This window comes from Copadichromis virginalis, linkage group LG9, assembly GCF_057382275.1.
Source record: "Copadichromis virginalis isolate Kocher_CV1m ecotype Utaka linkage group LG9, C_Virginalis_male_GT1.1, whole genome shotgun sequence".
Taxonomy (NCBI): domain Eukaryota; kingdom Metazoa; phylum Chordata; class Actinopteri; order Cichliformes; family Cichlidae; genus Copadichromis; species Copadichromis virginalis.
This window is the reverse complement of record NC_140626.1, coordinates 4,108,415-4,126,705: the sequence shown is the minus strand read 5'-3', so window position 1 is coordinate 4,126,705 and position 18,291 is coordinate 4,108,415. Positions and strand designations below refer to the sequence as shown.

The 18,291-nt window shown below is 42.7% G+C and overlaps 2 protein-coding genes across 3 annotated transcripts; one reads left to right on the top strand and one right to left on the bottom strand.

The window, feature by feature from the left end:
- Window positions 1-71: 71 nt before the first annotated feature.
- On the bottom strand, window positions 72-5,037 carry aoc1 (amine oxidase copper containing 1). Of its 2 annotated transcripts, XM_085467461.1 has the most exons (6): window positions 4,961-5,037; window positions 4,615-4,736; window positions 2,875-4,413; window positions 2,121-2,409; window positions 1,496-1,628; window positions 72-1,008 (listed from the first exon to the last, which is right to left on the bottom strand). In XM_085467461.1, the coding sequence occupies exons 3-6, from the start codon at window positions 4,409-4,411 to the stop codon at window positions 739-741; spliced, it is 2,229 nt and encodes a 742-aa protein (XP_085323587.1). In that variant the 5' UTR covers window positions 4,412-4,413; window positions 4,615-4,736; window positions 4,961-5,037; the 3' UTR covers window positions 72-738. The 2 variants fall into 2 exon arrangements, with proteins under 2 accessions (XP_085323587.1, XP_085323585.1); XM_085467459.1 differs by lacking the exons at window positions 4,615-4,736; window positions 4,961-5,037 and having other exon boundaries at window positions 2,875-4,456.
- Window positions 5,038-7,707: 2,670 nt separating this feature from the next.
- LOC146701137 (SCO-spondin-like) lies at window positions 7,708-10,178 on the top strand. Its single transcript, XM_085469299.1, has 6 exons — window positions 7,708-7,782; window positions 8,620-8,829; window positions 9,067-9,149; window positions 9,437-9,577; window positions 9,749-9,967; window positions 10,153-10,178. The coding sequence occupies exons 1-6, from the start codon at window positions 7,730-7,732 to the stop codon at window positions 10,176-10,178; spliced, it is 732 nt and encodes a 243-aa protein (XP_085325425.1). The 5' UTR covers window positions 7,708-7,729.
- Window positions 10,179-18,291: the final 8,113 nt, after the last annotated feature.

Below are 18,291 nucleotides of genomic sequence, written 5' to 3'. Positions count from 1 at the left end.
CAATTGTTGGATACAATGGATACAACAAAAGTCGCCGTGATTTGGCGCTACATAAATAAAATTGAATTGAATTGAGTTTTAACACCTGTTTTTATTGGTTGCTCTTGAGTGTAAACAGTTTGAATCAAAATGAAATCAAACACAATATGATTTAAAGAAGTTTTATGTAGCACTTTTTTAAATGCCATAACACAAGGCCAACACATTTACATGTGCTGCTGATACATGTGCACTGTATGGAAAGCCAGGTTCCCAAGGGCAACGCCGCAGCTAGGTGGTATCCCACACTGTTTGCCGGGAACGATCTGGAATCAGGCTGTTTGCTTTCTGGGGCCTTTTGTCTTTCAGCAAAAACATTCCCGACATGGGGGCAAGCAGAGCACGCTGAGGGGGTAGCAGTTCAGACCAAGCAGGGCGGATACAGGGCATCCAGCATCCTGGATACCCGCTGCTGCTAAACCTCATCCATGGCGACGCATCGGAGGATTATCAGAGCTCTCGAGGCTCAGCTTCTACACCACTGCCGTATTACATGAGTGGGTCGAGCTGGTGTTATACATACTTTAATATTTAGCTCATTTGATCTTCATTTGAGGCAGTAAAAAACAAGACTGCATGAAACACAGAATAGAATTTAAGTGCCACTTTTATAATCTGGCAACAAATTACTGTGACTACATGTACATTTATGCAATTGTTTCAGTTTTCTTTAATAAAGATGATATGTGTCAACCACTTTTAGACTCCTGCATAAGTGCCGTTGTAGAAGAAAGGCTGATCTGTCACACAGTGACCTATGACCTCGGGTGTCCATCTCTGGATCTTGGGCTTGCCGTCTTGGCCTGGCCGGACAATGACGGTGCTTCTGGACGCCACGGAAGGGTCTTCATTGAAGAAGTTGAAAGGCCTGAGAAAGAAGCCCACGGCATTTCCCGGAGTTGCAGTGTTGGGGATGTCCTCTGAGTGAGGCACATGTAGGAAACCCACTGTCACCCAGGCTACCAGGTCCTGCATGCAGAAGACCGTGGAATTTTTACTATAGTGCTCAGATTAGCTGTTTTTTTTTATCTACTTAAAGGCCAAACGAAAGAACGTGTGTCATTCTTGAGCTACTGTGATGATGAATGATTCTTTTGAAAAGAGAAAAGCTAAACTAACGACATAAACTCTTAGAAGGACGCTGTCCATCAGTGTATTGTGACTCATTACATAGTTACTCTCTGAAACCAGTAAAAACAGGATGTGAATTACATTTGAGATAGGTGACTGTATCGGTTAAGCTACTGGAGCTTGCTAAACCTGTTAGCGAGCACTGAGATGTGTTTGTCCTAAAAAAGTAGATTTAAACAACATTATTAATGTTGGCTTTTTCTGTGGAATATATTTCAGGTTTATTTTCGATGAGAAAGCTCTCAGTTTAACTTCATGCTGAGGTTAGCACAGTGTGGAAATATGGGACAATAAGGTATACGTGGATCGAGGTTTGCTACTGCACCTGATTGACTATGTCCTCGTTGTTGCGGATGTAGTTCTCAAAGGACACCGCAGGTTCCCATGGGTCATTCTGGGTGTATATGCTGCTGCTGGTAGCTTCGCTATCCTTATGACGTGTCACAGCCAGAGGATATCTAGGCGGAAACATTTCACCAGGAAACATTTGTCTGTCATTCTGACAGATGACAGGTGAAGAAAACATAGAGACAAAGTGCCGCCTTGTGCTGTGAGCACCTACTTGTATGAACTTGTAGTAATGTCTGTAAGAGTGGTACGTTTTTATATTTGTATGTTAAAGGAGTCACAGATGTGGATTTGGGAGAATCATACAGCGAGTTAGATGAATGCCAAGTATGTGAGTTCAGCACGAAGATGCACAGTGGCTACATTCAGAGCATTTCCACCAGGAGGAAATAATGAGTATTTTTCTCATTATCAACATAAAGACCAAGTGGGAAAGTACCACAGCTGGCCTCATTCATACACTGTGATCAGTGATTTCACCTGTATCAGCACATTTGCCTGGCTCATCAATTCATTTCTAACATCTTTATGGTTTTTTCAAGTTGTTTTTATGCATAGAAATGAATAATTGATTATACCTAGTCAAGGAAACAACATGTTACCTGGACCAGCTGATGCCATTCTCCTCTCTCCAGCCTCTCGGGAGGACACTGTGTGCATGTGAGTTAAACTGAATCCGGTAGCCCTTCTGGTGGCCCCATTTATTCTTCTTATTGGGGTTGTAGAAGTGCATGTAGCGGGGAAACTTTTTGCCAAAGCGGAAGGCGGCCGATCGCTCGGTCCTGTGTTCTGTCCTGTGGAGCTTGGACTGGACGATGAAATGCTTTGGGCTCCACGGATTTGTGAAGTTCACAAATTTGAGATCCAGGGTCTCAAAGCTGTTTTCTCGACCTGAGAGGGGAAAGAGCTGTCAGGAGAGTCTGGTCTGGTGATGCCTCTACAAAAATATTGATTTTGCATGAGAAATCTCTAGGTGTAACAGAGTTGTCCACATCAATACAAGATGTTGTTAGTTATTCACTTAAACGTGTTGCGTAGCCAAGATCAAATGATGGGTAAAGTCCACAAAGCCTATTTATCTGGCACGGCATCTGTAAAAGGCTTAGTCATAGCTCAGAGAGAGGTGCCTTTTTGCCATTATCAGTGAACTGAGGCCACATTGTGCTGTGTGTGTTAGAATAATAAAGCCAAACAACTTCACAAAGCGTCTTGTTCTCTTAATTCTCAGCATTTATTTTCATTTCTGTATTTGAGCAGTTTCTATGGGGGTGTGCAAGCAAAAAGAGAATGTGTTTATGCTTAAATTAGTTGCAGGATAGACAGAAAAAAATCACGTGACTTCACTATGATACTCACCATCAATATCCAGGTCCACTTTATAATGGATGAGGTGTGTGTGCAGGTTACCCAGCACGTAGTTGTACACCTTTGAACCATAGTGAAGGCCGTTAGGTGTAAAGAAAGTGGCGTGGATGTATCCAGTGGCACTGACCTTCACTTCGACCACCCCATTCGGGTAGAAGAGGAAGTCCCAGATATAATCATAGTTGTAAACTGTTGAGGTTGTCCGCAGCACAAGCACAGTGTTTTCCAGCCCTCCAAAGAAATTATAGCCCCCCTGAAAGTCGGAATTAAAATGCCTCCTCAGAGGCATAGCCATTGTCATCTCAAAAATACAGAGAGCGTTCTTATGGCGCACAGGCTTGTCTGTATCAAAGTAGTGGTAAAGGTCAATAAAAGTGGCAATTTCTGGGCAGTCAATTCCTGGTGCCAGCTCAAAAGTCGAGGTGCCCATTGCCCAACCTGCATCGATGTACTTTGTTTGCATGGCTGCAGGAGTATCACCAGCATAGAAGGCTATAGCTTCCTGGAGGCTGATCTCATAGGCGATTCTTTCTCCGTTGAAACGGAGATCAAAGACTTGCAGCCCAGCAGATGAGCGGACGCGATATGCAAAAGACCATCCTGCATATTCAACAAAGTTGCGATCGATGTGGTAGCGATGCCCCTGAGGCTCAACGAGCTTTGGCCCATGCTTATTCGTGGGAGTGTTGATCTGACCGCGAGGTATGTAGGTAGAGTAAAAATCGTCATCGCTGTGATCAGGTAGTTTCAGCTTTTCCACTTCCCCTGATTCATACTTTTCTACCAGTTCCTCGACGCTGTCAAAATACATGCTGTTGTACCAAACCTTTTCAACAGTCCACTTTTCCGGATCCAGGTCCTGGTGGTTGACGAGTACCTCAAATCCAATTGGGTGGATGAAATAACCTTCCACAAACTTCTGCAACATGATCCAGGTTCTCCTCTCCCCTGGATCCAGCCCGCGAGGGGCTATGTCTGAGAACGTCAGGCAACGGTTAGAGCAGTTGCTATAAGAAAACCCTCCTGTGGTCTCAAACAGGAGTTTGTGAGCTTTGTTTGAGATCTTCTTGAGGATGTCATTGATATGGTCATACTCTACCACAGTAATAGGTCTGGACTCAAACGTTACGGGCTTTGCCCCTTTGAAAGTCTTGACTTCGTGGGATGTTGGGGACGGCAGAGGACTGACAATATACTCGGTAATGTTGGGCTGGGCCTGGTTTCCAAACTGGATAATGACCCGAGCTTGGCGTGGGGGTTTGGCGTGTCCACGGTCCAGAGCTTTTAGGGCCTCATGCTTCTTGGGTAAATGGAGTTCCATCAGTAGGATACTGTTCTTATTCAGAGCCCTGCTACGAGCGTTAGTAAGCCCCATCTCTGGAATACCGTGCAGGTAGGCCCGCACAGCTTTCATCTCATGCACCGTGAGGTCAGCAAATATGGGCGCACCATGATGAGCCCATTCTCTGGATCTGGAAGCAATGCAACCAGCCAAGCACACGAGCTGCAGCAGGCAGAGAGACTTCATGGCTGTAAGGGCAAGATGGTGAGGCTCCATTAGAGATTTTACAGGTCTTACAGCAAATCATGTATGCAGTTGCAGCTTCATTGCTCCTTATCCACACTCTAATAACTTTTCTTTTATAGCTCTTGTGTATATTTGCAATGAGCAGAAAGACAAAGCAGAGTGCCATACTCCCCAACAGAATGCAAAAGAAAAGCCTTTCTCACCTTGATTCCTCTTCTTCTCTTCACAGCTGGATAAGGCAGTTCTCCCTCATTCACGCAAACTGTATCAGCCCCAGTTGCAACACACTGCTGTCCCTCCCTCCGTTCGCCCTGCCTAGTTTATGCTGCACACAAAACAGAAACAGCAGCATTGAGTGCTCTTTCAAAGGACACTGACAAATCAGTGCTTATTTAAATATCAAAATTTCCATTAAGTCACTCGTGCTTGTGCTTGCATAATGGAGTTTATGTAACAGTGCGACAAGTGACGCGTGGAGTAGATTCTTGCTTCCTTGGAAACCATTTGCAGCCTCATATCAAGGAAAAAGAAATAAATCAGCGACAGTACCTGTAGTCCTGCTCCTGATGTAAGGCGAGGCTGTACAGTCCGTCCCTCTGCTTCAGCAAATGATCGCGTCAGTGTACCGTTACTAGTCTTTAACCTCTGATTTTGCAGTGAAAGAGGCTGATTGGCTGTCAGCGGGTTGTAAACGTGATTCTTTAAATAATTGATCCTTCAAAGGCAAGGTAAGCACCTTGCAATAACAAGGCAATTCATGGTGCTTTGGACGAGGACGAGAAACATAAAGGACACACGAAAAGCACATAAAGAAAAACTGAAGACAAACAGTACAGAACGAGTTCTGAATTAACTGCAGCTGGATGTTATGCTTTTGCAAGAGGCCTTTGAAAATGTTTTCACTTGATATGAAGGAATTTGAAGATGTTACACCCCGGCCTAGGCAACCGGGGTGCAACGCAGGAAAATAAAAATAAGGCAAAACACACGAGAAAAAAAACTAAAGCTCTCCACCAAAATCCCAAAACAAAGGTGTCTCAAACGAAAATATTAACAAACCCATTCACAACTATTTACAACAGACTATTTATTTACAACAAACACACCAAACTATTTACAACTCGGGGGAGATCGCGCCCATGACACACTGAAACACAGGGTTTAAATACATAGAGGGAGCAATCAGGAAAATGGACAACAGGAGGGAAACACAGCTGGGGCAAATTAGAACTGACGAGACAGGGAAAACGTAAACTGAACACACTAAAATAACACAGACTTTCAAAGTAAAGCAGGAAATACATAACAGTCACGCAAAAACAAAACACTGACACACCGAAACGTAACAGAAGGGTTTGTGAAATCCTGCTTAGATGTACAGGACATGGTTTGGTGAAGGAGAGCCACTTCATCACCACTAAATAAATAGCTAGTATGACAGGGATACAAAACATATTCCAATGTTGTCAGAAGATTAAAGACTATATTCACTTATCTGGCAGCTACGTGACATCAGTGCAGGGAGCACAGCTTTGAAAACTGGAAAATCCCAAATCTGCCATGTGATTAATGTACATGGTTGTTGCATCGCACAGCGGAAAGCGTGTACACTTTGTGGAGTCGTTTGCCCGGCGTTCGCCTCTTTCGTTATAACATTGCAGACAATGGTTGTGACTGATGTTTCGCAACTTGCAATTCATTTACTGAGAGGTGGACTTTGTCCTTTAACTTTCTCTCAAGTGGCCGACGCTGGAGCTAGAGTGAAAGGTAAAAAAGTTGAATCGCCCTTTGCTAAAATGAAAAATATTTTATCAACCGTCTCCTTTGCAGCAGCATGTTATCTGGAATTTCCCACACTTGTACAAATACATCTACATACTGAACGTTGTCCAACAGTTTAGTCATTCTTATCTTATCTAGATAGACTAGAATGCTTGGGGGGAAAAACTAAAGACAAATGACACTGAGCCAGTTTCCCAACAAAATGAGGGATCAGCTCTTTAAATTGTTGAATATTAGCTCTTCTTTTATATAAGTACGTTTCCCATACAGACATATACATTTACTGGGAACATAATGCTGAATGCATGATCGATTTTTCGTACTTACAGTCCTGAGAAATCACATCTGTTGTTTTTCGGGGGGGGGGGGGGGGGTTTTCGGGAAAAAACAGCTTTTATAATAATTTACTCAGCTGTAATTCTAATCAATTTAATACCTTCTTATAAAGAAAGTAAGTGCACCATTTGTCCTAAAATTATCTATATCTATTCCAGATGGTTTCAGTACAGTGGAATAACAGTTTTTTCCTCAAGAGCTTTGCAGATCCTGTCATGGTGCCAGCACAGTATCAGACCCCGGATACCAAAGGTTCACAGGGTCTGATAAACCTTTGGTATTCCCCCACCCCCCGGGTCTCTCTCTCAGCTTTTCCCGTAGTTGACGATGATAACATATGTGAGCCCACTTTTTCCCGTCAAAGCACACTGTATTTCCAGCGTAAACGAGTCCATTGGACACATTGTTTTATGTATGCCAGTAGCTTATTTTCACTTTCCTCGGAACCCAGCTGTGGTGACAGCTGTGTTTGATCGTCTTGGCTTAGGGTCAAAAGGTTAGCTGGGGATTACATTAATTCTAAAAACTTTCAGTTCCCATGTCTGTTGACATGCTTCATTGAATAAATTCCCCCAATCATCCTTCTAGAAACGCCTGTCTTTACAAGATTAGGCTCTGACAAACATCTCTTTATTCTGTGTCGGAGGCTGCACCCCTGCTATCAGATCACCTCCAGTGTCCTCGATGTTTGACTGGGCGAGGTGAGAGGATGTTTCCTCCACAGGTCCGGTGACCAATGCCTCTCATCCCAGCTGTGACCTTGTCCTTTATATCCAATGGCAGCAGGCGCAAATGCTACTGTACATCCATTTAGTCACCCCCCACATTTAAAACACTACATCTGAGGCGTTACTACCTCCATAAGCAAAGTATCACTCCTGTGAGGACTGTGTGTTTTGGAAAGAACAAAAAAGAACGAAAGAAAAATCCCAGAACAAGGAGTCCAATTAAAAAAGGATTGTGGAGGTAAGTGCACTGTATGTAAGCTGTTGGATGACAGGGTAATAGACCTATTTTATAGGGAATCTTCTGATTGGTCAACAACCTCCATGAGGGTCAATATTTGCCTATGTTTGAGCTTCTAATGAAGTTTTTTGTGCAGATTTAAAATCACAATTTCACATCTGGAATTAAAGTCTAGCAATGTGAAAAAGACCCATCTTTTTACAGGAATTTAAAACCAACACAAAGGAGCGAATTATGGAGAAACTACTGCTGAGTCTACTTGGTCTGCAGACAGTAATGGGGACGGGGTGAGTATGGTCAACCCAGCATTAAGCATATTTTGCAGTGTAGAGACGAATTATGAGCAGGATTCATCTGTATGAACATCTGTTACAATGTAATGCAAAACACTGATTGATGTTAAAAATAAGTAACAATAATGAAAATATGAATACTTCTACTACTGTTATTATCATTAATATACATTTACTTAGTTGACTAACTCAAAAATATGGTTTTCATATTGTAGTTTTATGTTTTAATTTCCCACAGAATAAATTTTTTTGATGTTATTTATATTTCTCTGGCTTTTACCGAACAATCTTCCAGTACAGACTTATTATTTCACTGTATAATTTAAAAGTTTATTGATTGAAAAGAAATTTAAAAAGGCAGAGAAGTTAAATCTCCGATGTGCTCAAAACTTTCAGCTTCTTACTAAAAGTTTTTCATTTGATGAGTTTGTTGAACTTTTCAGTACAGTAAAGAGTTTGGAGGGCACAGACGCCTTTTTCATAGCAGTGTACATTTTAAAATAGGCGTCGATGTGCTGAAATATGCGCCTGCAGATCGTAATGATTTATTAAGCTACATACTAATTTTTTTTTTACTCTTTAGTGAGTTCAAAGAGTAATTTCTAATATTCTCAAAACAGAAAATTCAGTACTACTTTATAATAATGTTACAGTATTAAGCATTAGTAAGATACTTAATTCATCAGTTATACAGCAGTACTTCTGTCATTTATGAACGTGTTATGTTTCTGTATGTATGATATGTTTCTCCATCTGGTACTGTTACATCGGTACACTGTTACAGTGACCTGGAGCATGTTAAGAGGTTAAGTTAAATATATCATGTCCCAGACACTGGTGTGAACACAGGACACAAGAAAGGGTGGAACAAGTCCTGTCCCCCCGCCTGCAGCTAGAGGTGAGGTGTTCAGAGGTGTATCAGTACAACACCCAAGGATGGAGGCTGGATGTGGACAGGATGCGAGTCAAACACGGGGGCGATGATGGTATAGCTCTGTACTACAAACAGCAGGGCTCCGAGGCATCCTGTTTCATGTACAAGTAAGTGACTCGTTTGGTAACTGTCAGTTTGTTCAGATCAGGGGTTTTATGGGCACTGTTTAGGTGAAGTGTTGATACCTTTGGTTGTGCTTGTAAAATGCAAGTAAATCACATTTAATTTAGTCAAACATAGATTACAAGCAAATGCGACAGAAACCACCTTAGATGACAGCAGCTAGTGTGACAGCTAAAAGAATGCACAAATGACCAGTTTCCGGATGTTTCTGTTCACCTCAGACCGCCAGAGATCCAGAGCCAGATGCTGAACAAGACAGCGAGAGCATGTTGTGAGGGCTGGGCTGGCCCGCGCTGCTCTGAGGGTGAGGACGAGAAACCAAAAAGCTGTTTTCATTGAATTTTGTACATTTTCTAAAACGTATTTTGATCTTTTCAGTTGCAAGTTTGTTTCTTTGTCTTAAAAAATAGTGCTGTCACGTTTCTTCAGGTTAAAACTGGTACATATCATTTTTAAAGGATTACAAAATCACTGCTTCATATAAATTTGAATTTGAAATTCACTAAACAAGTGACTACACCATGATTTTCCACTGCACTTACATTTTCCTTGTCCTTGTTCTATAATGGTCAAACGCATCCTGACTCCTAGCTGTCGGTGTGCGTGGTCAGTGCTACTCTACGTGGAACTGTGTGGAATTCCCTGGAGTTCATAATTCCTCACTTATGCCCATGGAGCAGTGTTGCAGCACTCTGTGGGGACTGAGCTGGAGGAATGCTTCAGACCACACATGTTTGTCTTGCACTTACACTTTGCTTCCAGGTTAGAAACCATGCACATACGTGTATCTGATCTAAGTTCAGTGCATTTTATTTGTTTATTCTTCAAAATCCTTCTCCTTCACATTTTGTCAGTAATGTTGCAGCTGCCGGTGATTCCAGATATTCTTTTTCTTCTCTTCAGATTCCCAAACCTCTCCTCTGATGCGCTTTGGTCTGCCGGGTAGTGCCAGCATTCCTCAGAGCTCAGCCACCTGCATGTCCTGGGGTGGAGTCCACTACCGTACCTTTGACAGGAAGCACTTCCACTTCCAGGGCAGCTGTACTTACCTGCTGGCCTCATCTACTGATGGCACCTGGGCTGTCTACATCAGTACAGTTTGTGATGGGAGAGAAGACTGCAGTAAGGTATTATGTTCCACACACTTCTGAGATGGTTTGGATCAAACAGAAGCAACTTCACTGCCACACAATTCAATCCAGTGCTCAAAAAACTTGAGGTTTCCACACAGTGATGAAATGTGAACCCTTCCAACCTCTTCTGTGCATTCATGTTCTTCATATCTGTCTGTGGCTCTTTGCTTTCAGGCACTAAGGATGATGCTGGGTCTTGACTTGGTTGCAGTACATCGCAGGAATTTAACCCTGAACAATCTGCACATTCCAAACGGACAGCCACTTTTTCAAAATGGTAAAAACATTCTCAGATATAACTCTGAGCTCTTTCCTTTCCTGTCTGACTATTAACATAAGATAATATGACACTTGGCTAAAAATATTCACACCCCTCACTTAGTGGTCGCCATTAGCAGCAATTACAACTTGACAGTAATTGCCCTCAAGCGTCCAGAAGTTTCCACAGTCGTTCTTGGTAAAATTGTTCAAGCTCAACTAGATTTAGTGCAGAACATTGGTGCACAGCTGTTTTCGGGGCTGTTTCAGTGAATCTGTTGAGTTGGACTCTGGTTTGGCCCAAAACCATAGCTGGGTTACACACAGGATAGCGTTCTAGTTTTGTGTTTAAGGATTTCTCCCCAGAAGTCTCCTAGTGCCTGTGGCAGACAAACAGCATGATGCAGCAGCCATTGTGTTTGACTGTGGGAATTGTATTAGTGAGGTTCTGCTTAGTCCTTGGTTTTCTACACACACAACATGAGGAAAGATGGTCAAATAGTTCAACCTTTACTTAATCAGACAGAATGCCATTGCTTCTCTTTGTCTAAATGTTGTTAGGGTACCTTTTGGCAAACTCTCAAAGTGCAGGCATATCTCTACTCATTGAGAGACTGGCTCTCAATAAATAACAGATACTCCTGATGTCAGCTCATGAATGACACTCGAACCCAGGCGTGGGCAACTCCAGGCCTCGGGGGTCGGTGTCCTGCAGGTTTTAGATGTGTCCTTGATCCAACACAGCTGATTTAAATGGCTAAATGACCTCCACAACATGCCTTGCAGTTCTCCAGAGGCCTGGTAATGAACTAATCATTTGATTCAGGTGTGGAGACCCAAGGTGGGATCTAAAACCTGCAGGACACCGGCCCTCGAGGCCTGGAGTTGCCCACCCCTGCTCTAACCTCTCCACCACCATGGGCCAGACCAAAGATCTGTCAAAGCAGGGACTATAGACATCAGTAGTAATACGATGGCACCTGTCCAAGATGGCGGCCAACCAAACCGATTTGACCAGTTTCGTGTGTGTGTGCGCATGCGTGTTCAGGTGTGGAAATACCACAGGGGATCAGAGGGGTTATATGAGTTTATGTGTTTTTAACGGGGTTTTAATTTAATCAAACCATAGGGTTTTTAATTAAACTATTTTTTCACTTAGGTGTATCGCAACATTCAGTTATGCATGTGTTCTTAAAAGCAATTCTTTGTTTCTTGTTTCATTCTTGGCGGAGTGGAAGCTGTTTTGGTTCACAGTGCGCCTTAACAAAGAGGGTGTGCTCTAGTCAAAAGTGTTGGTAATAGTGTTTTAATCACACTAATTTTCTAAATCTGACAATGTCTCAGCTTGCAGTGAGGCATGCATTTTATTTTATAAATGGCACAAATGGGAATTTCTTCTGAATGGGTGATGTCAGCATGTTCACAAGCGTTTCATTTAATCAAACCCCTAGTTTTAATTTAACTAGTTTTTACACATCTACTGGGGTTTCTTTCCAGGGTTGATGCGATCATTTTATTTAAAAATCGGTCTAAAACGCTGCACACAATGTCGTCTTTTCCCCCAAAGCAGCCAGTATCGCTCTTTTCAAACTAATCGTCTTTTAAATACACTCATTTTGTGATTCTGGTGTCACACCTTGCAGCGATGCAAGCATTTTATTTATTTAAAAACAGATCAAACGGGCCATTTCTTCTGTAAGGGGTTTCATGGTTTCAGAGTAGTTTTTAACACAACAGATAGTCGCAAATAACATTCAGCCCTTTAGAAAATAAACGCTACAGTGATACTTCTAAAACCAGTCGCCCAGACCCGCTCCAACTTTTCAACAGCTGGCTAATTGTTTGAATTTGTTCAGGATTGTAAAAGCACACCGCGGGTATCACATAGTTGTTGAGAGTACCATGCGAACAAGGGCCCAGCCTATTGTTTAAAGTGGCCGGTATTGGCTCTTTTTGTAATTCCTCGACAAGGTAAATGGGGCAGGTGTACCAGTCGGGTGGCGACCCCGCCTATTGTCTGAAGTATCGGCTCCTTTGTAATTCCTTGAGAAGACAAAAGCCCTGAAGGGTCTCATTTAAATTGATTGGCGACATACCTTTTCTTTTTGGAAACACCACCCTATATAAAAAAAACAGGCTCAGACCCCGAAACCCTGAGCCATTTACGCCTCAAGATTCGTTGCAGAGCACACCATTTTCTTTGCGATCATCAACACTAACATCGTTCTTTATAACATGGCCATCGTAAACGGTAAGTAAAACAAAACCTATTATTGGATTTTTAAAAAGTGTTATGTTAACATATTATAGGATATTCAAACTATTTTTTTTCCCTAAAACAAAAGCTTAATTTTTAGGAGTTCGGGAGAACGGCCCAGGACCCTTTTCTTCAGAAACGGGCGCTTTTACAGCTGGAACTAGTTCTCTAACAGGCACAAGGTGTGTACAGCATTACTGGATTTTTAAACGTATGTATGTTTTAAACTAGCGATTGTTTTAAATTATGTAATAACGTTTTTGTTTGATTAGTTCCAGGGTTAACAAACTGAGCAGGAAAACATTCAGACACCGCGACCACAGAGCCCTACCTTACATCAGGTGTGTATACAACGCGATGTATAGTTGTGTATTTTTTTTTTTAAAGGGGTTTAAACAATTACAAATGTTCTAAACTGACCGTTTTACACATACAGAACCACGCCAGAGAACCGTGTGTGTGGAGGAGCAGGACCATCCCGAATAACGCACACTACAAGGTAAGCATAGGCATATATAAATTAGATAAAAAGAGATAGAGAGGGAGACACGGTTATTCAGTTTGAAATGGGTACATGTATAAAATGTTTTAACACATGTCTATCTATCTTCACAGACTGCAGAACAGCACCCCTCCTCATAATGATCAGGACACCGTACGAATGTTTAAGCAGTATCGACCTCCCAGAACAACAAAAACCTGGAGCTTTGTGCAGCAGTGGAGAGTCAGAACCGATCTTCATCAGCGAACCTGCAACACCTCCGAGTGAGTGGCTACATCGCGATTTCTCTGATGTTTTTGAGTACAGCATGTCAGATTTTGATCTAGTTCATATACCCACCACCCCAGAATGTGTCAGAAATAGCGTTGATTCACACATAGATTTCGAAGAAGGCGGCATAACAGACTCTCAAATATCAGCGGCGTATGATGCTTACATAAAGCTTCCAGACGCTCAGCCTGCTGAACAAAGTCATATAGCCTCAATAGCTGATAAATTATGTTTGATTGAAGCTAGACTCAATCAATACCACCAAGAAGCACAGGTACAAAGACAACAGTTTACCAAACTCATAAAAAAAGTGTGTAGTACATTAGACAACATCTGCAGCAAAATTTCAAGTCCCTGACTTTTAAAATCCAGACCATGGACCCTCCAAATAAATTATTTAAACATAATAACGGAACCTCCACTCCTGTTAGATGTTTTGACTTAGAGACTTTTATGCAGTGGGCTGAAGAAACAGATAACAAATTAGACGATATTATAGCTAGACTTAATAGGGTGCCTGCATCAGCCTCATCCGATACACATCCTTGTCAGACTGTTCCTACGTCTGCTATTGCTGATGGGGCTATTGTTGCTAATAATAGTGATAGTACAGCAGGTGTTGCTCGGGCCGTTGCTGTTACTGATGCTAACCATATAGCTTGTGCTGCTGGTGATTTTGCGTCTGATGCACAATCTAGCCGGGTCACCTCTGCTGCAGCTACTGCAGTTGTTATTGAGCCCGTTGTGCAGTCTGGGTCCGGCAGCCGCTCTCAGTCACACATTAGAGAGATACCTAATTTTAATGCTCGCGAATTGCGTGAACGCCTTGATTTTAGGGGTATAAGTCTCGATCATCCAGAACAAGTGCCGGCGCGAGTGCGCGAGTGCTTAGCCAATGTGATAGACAGAGCTGTGGCGGGATCCCAACAGGGCAGTGTTCTAAACGTGGTCCTGCGTGGCCCCTCGCTGGCTTCAGATGTTCAGGCTGTTTTAAACGCTGATGATCGGTATGATCCGGAGCTGTTTCTCGATCAAATTGCACAAGTTATGCAGAGTAATGATGAATCTATCGGTGATGATGAATTAGAGTTTATTGTCACGGTAGCTCAGAACAGTAGTGGCGGGTCTCGCTTAAGACTGGCGCACATACCTTATGATGAGATTCTCTCAAAGAAAGGCAGACATTTATACACACCAAACAACATAAACAACAATTTGTGCTTCTCCCTATGCATAGCACATTCATTAAACTCATCATCCTCTGAGCATGAAAAACTTGCTACAGCTAAACAGATGCATGCTGAAGTAGGTCTATGCGACACACAGCAAGTATCATTCTCTGATGTCGGTAAATTTGAGAAGCACTTCAACATTAAGATTGTAATCTATTACCACACAGAAGGGCGTAAACGCCTGGAATGTTTTTACACACATGAAGAGCCAAACCCTAACACGTTGATGATGTATCTCCATAATCAACATTACCACCTGATTTTAAACCCGACCGCTTTTTTGGGGGGATCCTATGTGTGTAATTTCTGTTACAGTATATATAATACACCATTACAGCACAGCTGTAAACATAGATGTAACACATGTTACACACTCTGTCAACATCACAGGGGACCCACAGTGAAATGCAGCGACTGTAACCGCATCTGCAAATCACAACACTGTTACCAACAACACAAATTACCTGAATTAAAACACAACATGATCCCCTGTGATAATATGAAACATTGCATGCACTGTGGCACCACATATAGAGAATCCAAGAAATTGCCACACAAATGTGCGCAGCCTAGATGCGAGCACTGCCGCGAACCTAAATTAGCAGGAGACTCCGACCATCAGTGTTTCATACAGCCTGTTGAAAAACAGAAGCCTAACGATAAATACATTTTATATGATTTTGAGACGCGGTACCACAACGGTAAACACGAGGGCAGCCGTGTGATTTTAATGCATGACAGGGACTATGACCAGCGGTGGATTGATTCGTTCAGCTTTTTGCCCATGGGCCTTGCCAAAATACCCTCTGCTTTAGGTTTTCAAGACCTGCAGAAGGGCCATTTCCCACACAGGTTTAATACGAGGAATAATGAGCGTTATGTGGGCCCGTACCCAGACCCCTCCTTCTACGGCTATGAGCACATGTCTGAAAGCGATAAGGTGCGATTCATGGAATGGTACCAGGTTGCCTCACAGAATCCCTTTGATTTTCAGGCTGAACTCAGGCGTTACTGTGTTAACGATGTTGATGTCCTGCGTAAAGCATGCATCATTTATCGTGACACGCTACTGGGTTGTACTCAAGTTGATCCATTCATGTATACCACCCTGGCTGCATTTAGTATGGGTGTGTATAAAACGCTGTTTCTGCCTAGAGACGCGCTCGCTCTCACGTATGAAGGGGCATACGTTGAGCAGAACAAGACGTTTTCTAACGTCTCTATTGAATGGCTTCAATATGTGTCCCACACCACCAACAAAGTGGTAAAACATGCTCTCAGAGGAGGCGAACAGAGGGTTGGACCGTATTTTGTGGACGGTTTTGACCCCACAAGTAATACAGCTTATGAATTTGCAGGATGTTTTCACCACGGTTGTGTTAAATGCTACCCCGAGAGTGAAGTTAATCCTGTCAGCAAAGCATCCTATGGACTGCTGCATCGCATGTTTTGTGACAAAGTTGATGCACTGAGATCACAACACAGTGTGAGCGTAATAGTGATGTGGGAGTGTGAATGGGCTGCCTTGAAGCAGACAGACCCTGCAGTTGTGGCTTTCATGCATACGTACAGAAAGCCAGAACGCCTGAATCCCCGAGACGCCCTTTTTGGCGGTCGCACAAATGCTCTAAAGCTGTACCACAAGACTGCTTGTGATGAAAAAATAATTTACTACGACTTCACCAGTCTCTATCCCACAGTGCAGTCTAAAAAAGACTATCCTGTAGGACACCCTCAAGTCATTTACACCAACTTTGACAAGCTAGAAAATTATTTCGGCTTTGTTAAATGCACAGTGCTCCCACCTAAGGGTCTTTTTCACCCCGTCCTACCCTACAGATGCCATGGAAAACTGATGTTTCCACTCTGCAGCATGTGCGCTGAAGACCAGAACCAGCATACTGCATGCGGGCACAGTGACAGTGAGCGGGTGTTGAAAGGCACATGGGTCTCATTTGAGCTTGAAAAAGCTGTTGAGAAGGGATACAGGGTTCTTGCTGTTGATGAGGTGTGGCATTTCCCCAATAAGACTGACACATTGTTTAAAGACTATGTGAAAGCCTTCCTAAAACTCAAACAGGAGGCCTCGGGGTATCCTGAACATGTGAACAAAACTGACGCACAGCAGAAGTACATAGACGAGTATTATGAGAAGGAGGGAATAATGCTAGACCCATCCAAGATTTGTGTAAATAAAGCTGTTCGTAACTGTAACAAGCTGTTGTTAAACGTTTCAGCATGAGGTCAAACATGGCATCATCTGAGCTCATTACAGACCCTTCCAGATTTAGCCAGCTAATGTTTAGCGACCAGTACGACGTGCGTCAGTTTTGTTCACATGTTCAGGATACCCTGAGGCCTCCTGTTTGAGTTTTAGGAAGGCTTTCACATAGTCTTTAAACAATGTGTCAGTCTTATTGGGGAAATGCCACACCTCATCAACAGCAAGAACCCTGTATCCCTTCTCAACAGCTTTTTCAAGCTCAAATGAGACCCATGTGCCTTTCAACACCCGCTCACTGTCACTGTGCCCGCATGCAGTATGCTGGTTCTGGTCTTCAGCGCACATGCTGCAGAGTGGAAACATCAGTTTTCCATGGCATCTGTAGGGTAGGACGGGGTGAAAAAGACCCTTAGGTGGGAGCACTGTGCATTTAACAAAGCCGAAATAATTTTCTAGCTTGTCAAAGTTGGTGTAAATGACTTGAGGGTGTCCTACAGGATAGTCTTTTTTAGACTGCACTGTGGGATAGAGGCTGGTGAAGTCGTAGTAAAATATTTTTTCATCACAAGCAGTCTTGTGGTACAGCTTTAGAGCATTTGTGCGACCGCCAAAAAGGGCGTCTCGGGGATTCAGGCGTTCTGGCTTTCTGTACGTATGCATGAAAGCCACAACTGCAGGGTGTCATGATTCGAGTTTTGAGGAGAAGACAAACGACTGCATGGTCTCAGTAGATGTCAGAATAGTGATTTTTATTATACATATGTACATATGGGGAAGATGAGCATCACGAGCCTTTTAGAGCCGATCTCCCCCGAACAAGCATCTCACAAGGCTTTTATTACAATGATGACGTCAAGTCACATGATAAGTATCAGTCAGTTCTCAGAACTCAGAAAGTTCCCCCTATATGGCCTCCAGATGTTTCCACTCAGTCCAGCACTCGGAGAAAACCAGTGTGTGTGGTGTGTATGTCTATTGTAAGTGTGTGTGTGTCAAACAAGGACCATGTCCTGAGACGCCCTCACAGTTAGATATTACTGGAAATGATAACAGTTTGGGCCTGTTCAGAGAGTTTACCTAATATGGACATCAACTACTAGTTTTTAGAGAAAAACAAGTGTGTACTACATTTGTGCCTTTTGTGAAAGTATATCTATCAGAAAACTGTCCTCAGACGACCCCCCTATTCTTGCTAAGTGTGTGTGTAAACGTGCATGTGTTATATAAGAGCATGCATGTTCTTTAAAGGTCTGTGTACGTGCAGAACTGAACATAGAACTAAGGCAGGGTCCAACAGGACCCACAGGCTTCTGAGTGGTTACAGAACTGTGAAACAGCTTTAAGCAAATAACAAGAATAGTACAGAACAACCATAGACTGATTAAAGTACTGATAATCTGTGTAGATTAATACTCTAGTCAAAGTAACCTAAATGTGGTTCAAAGATTATTCTGTCAACTGGTTCAACAATGGTAAATGATTAATGATTGATACTTCTGATTATAACTGTGATCATAAGAATACAAAATAAAATATCTCCTGGTCACATTCCTCCTCTTTGGGTTGGCTT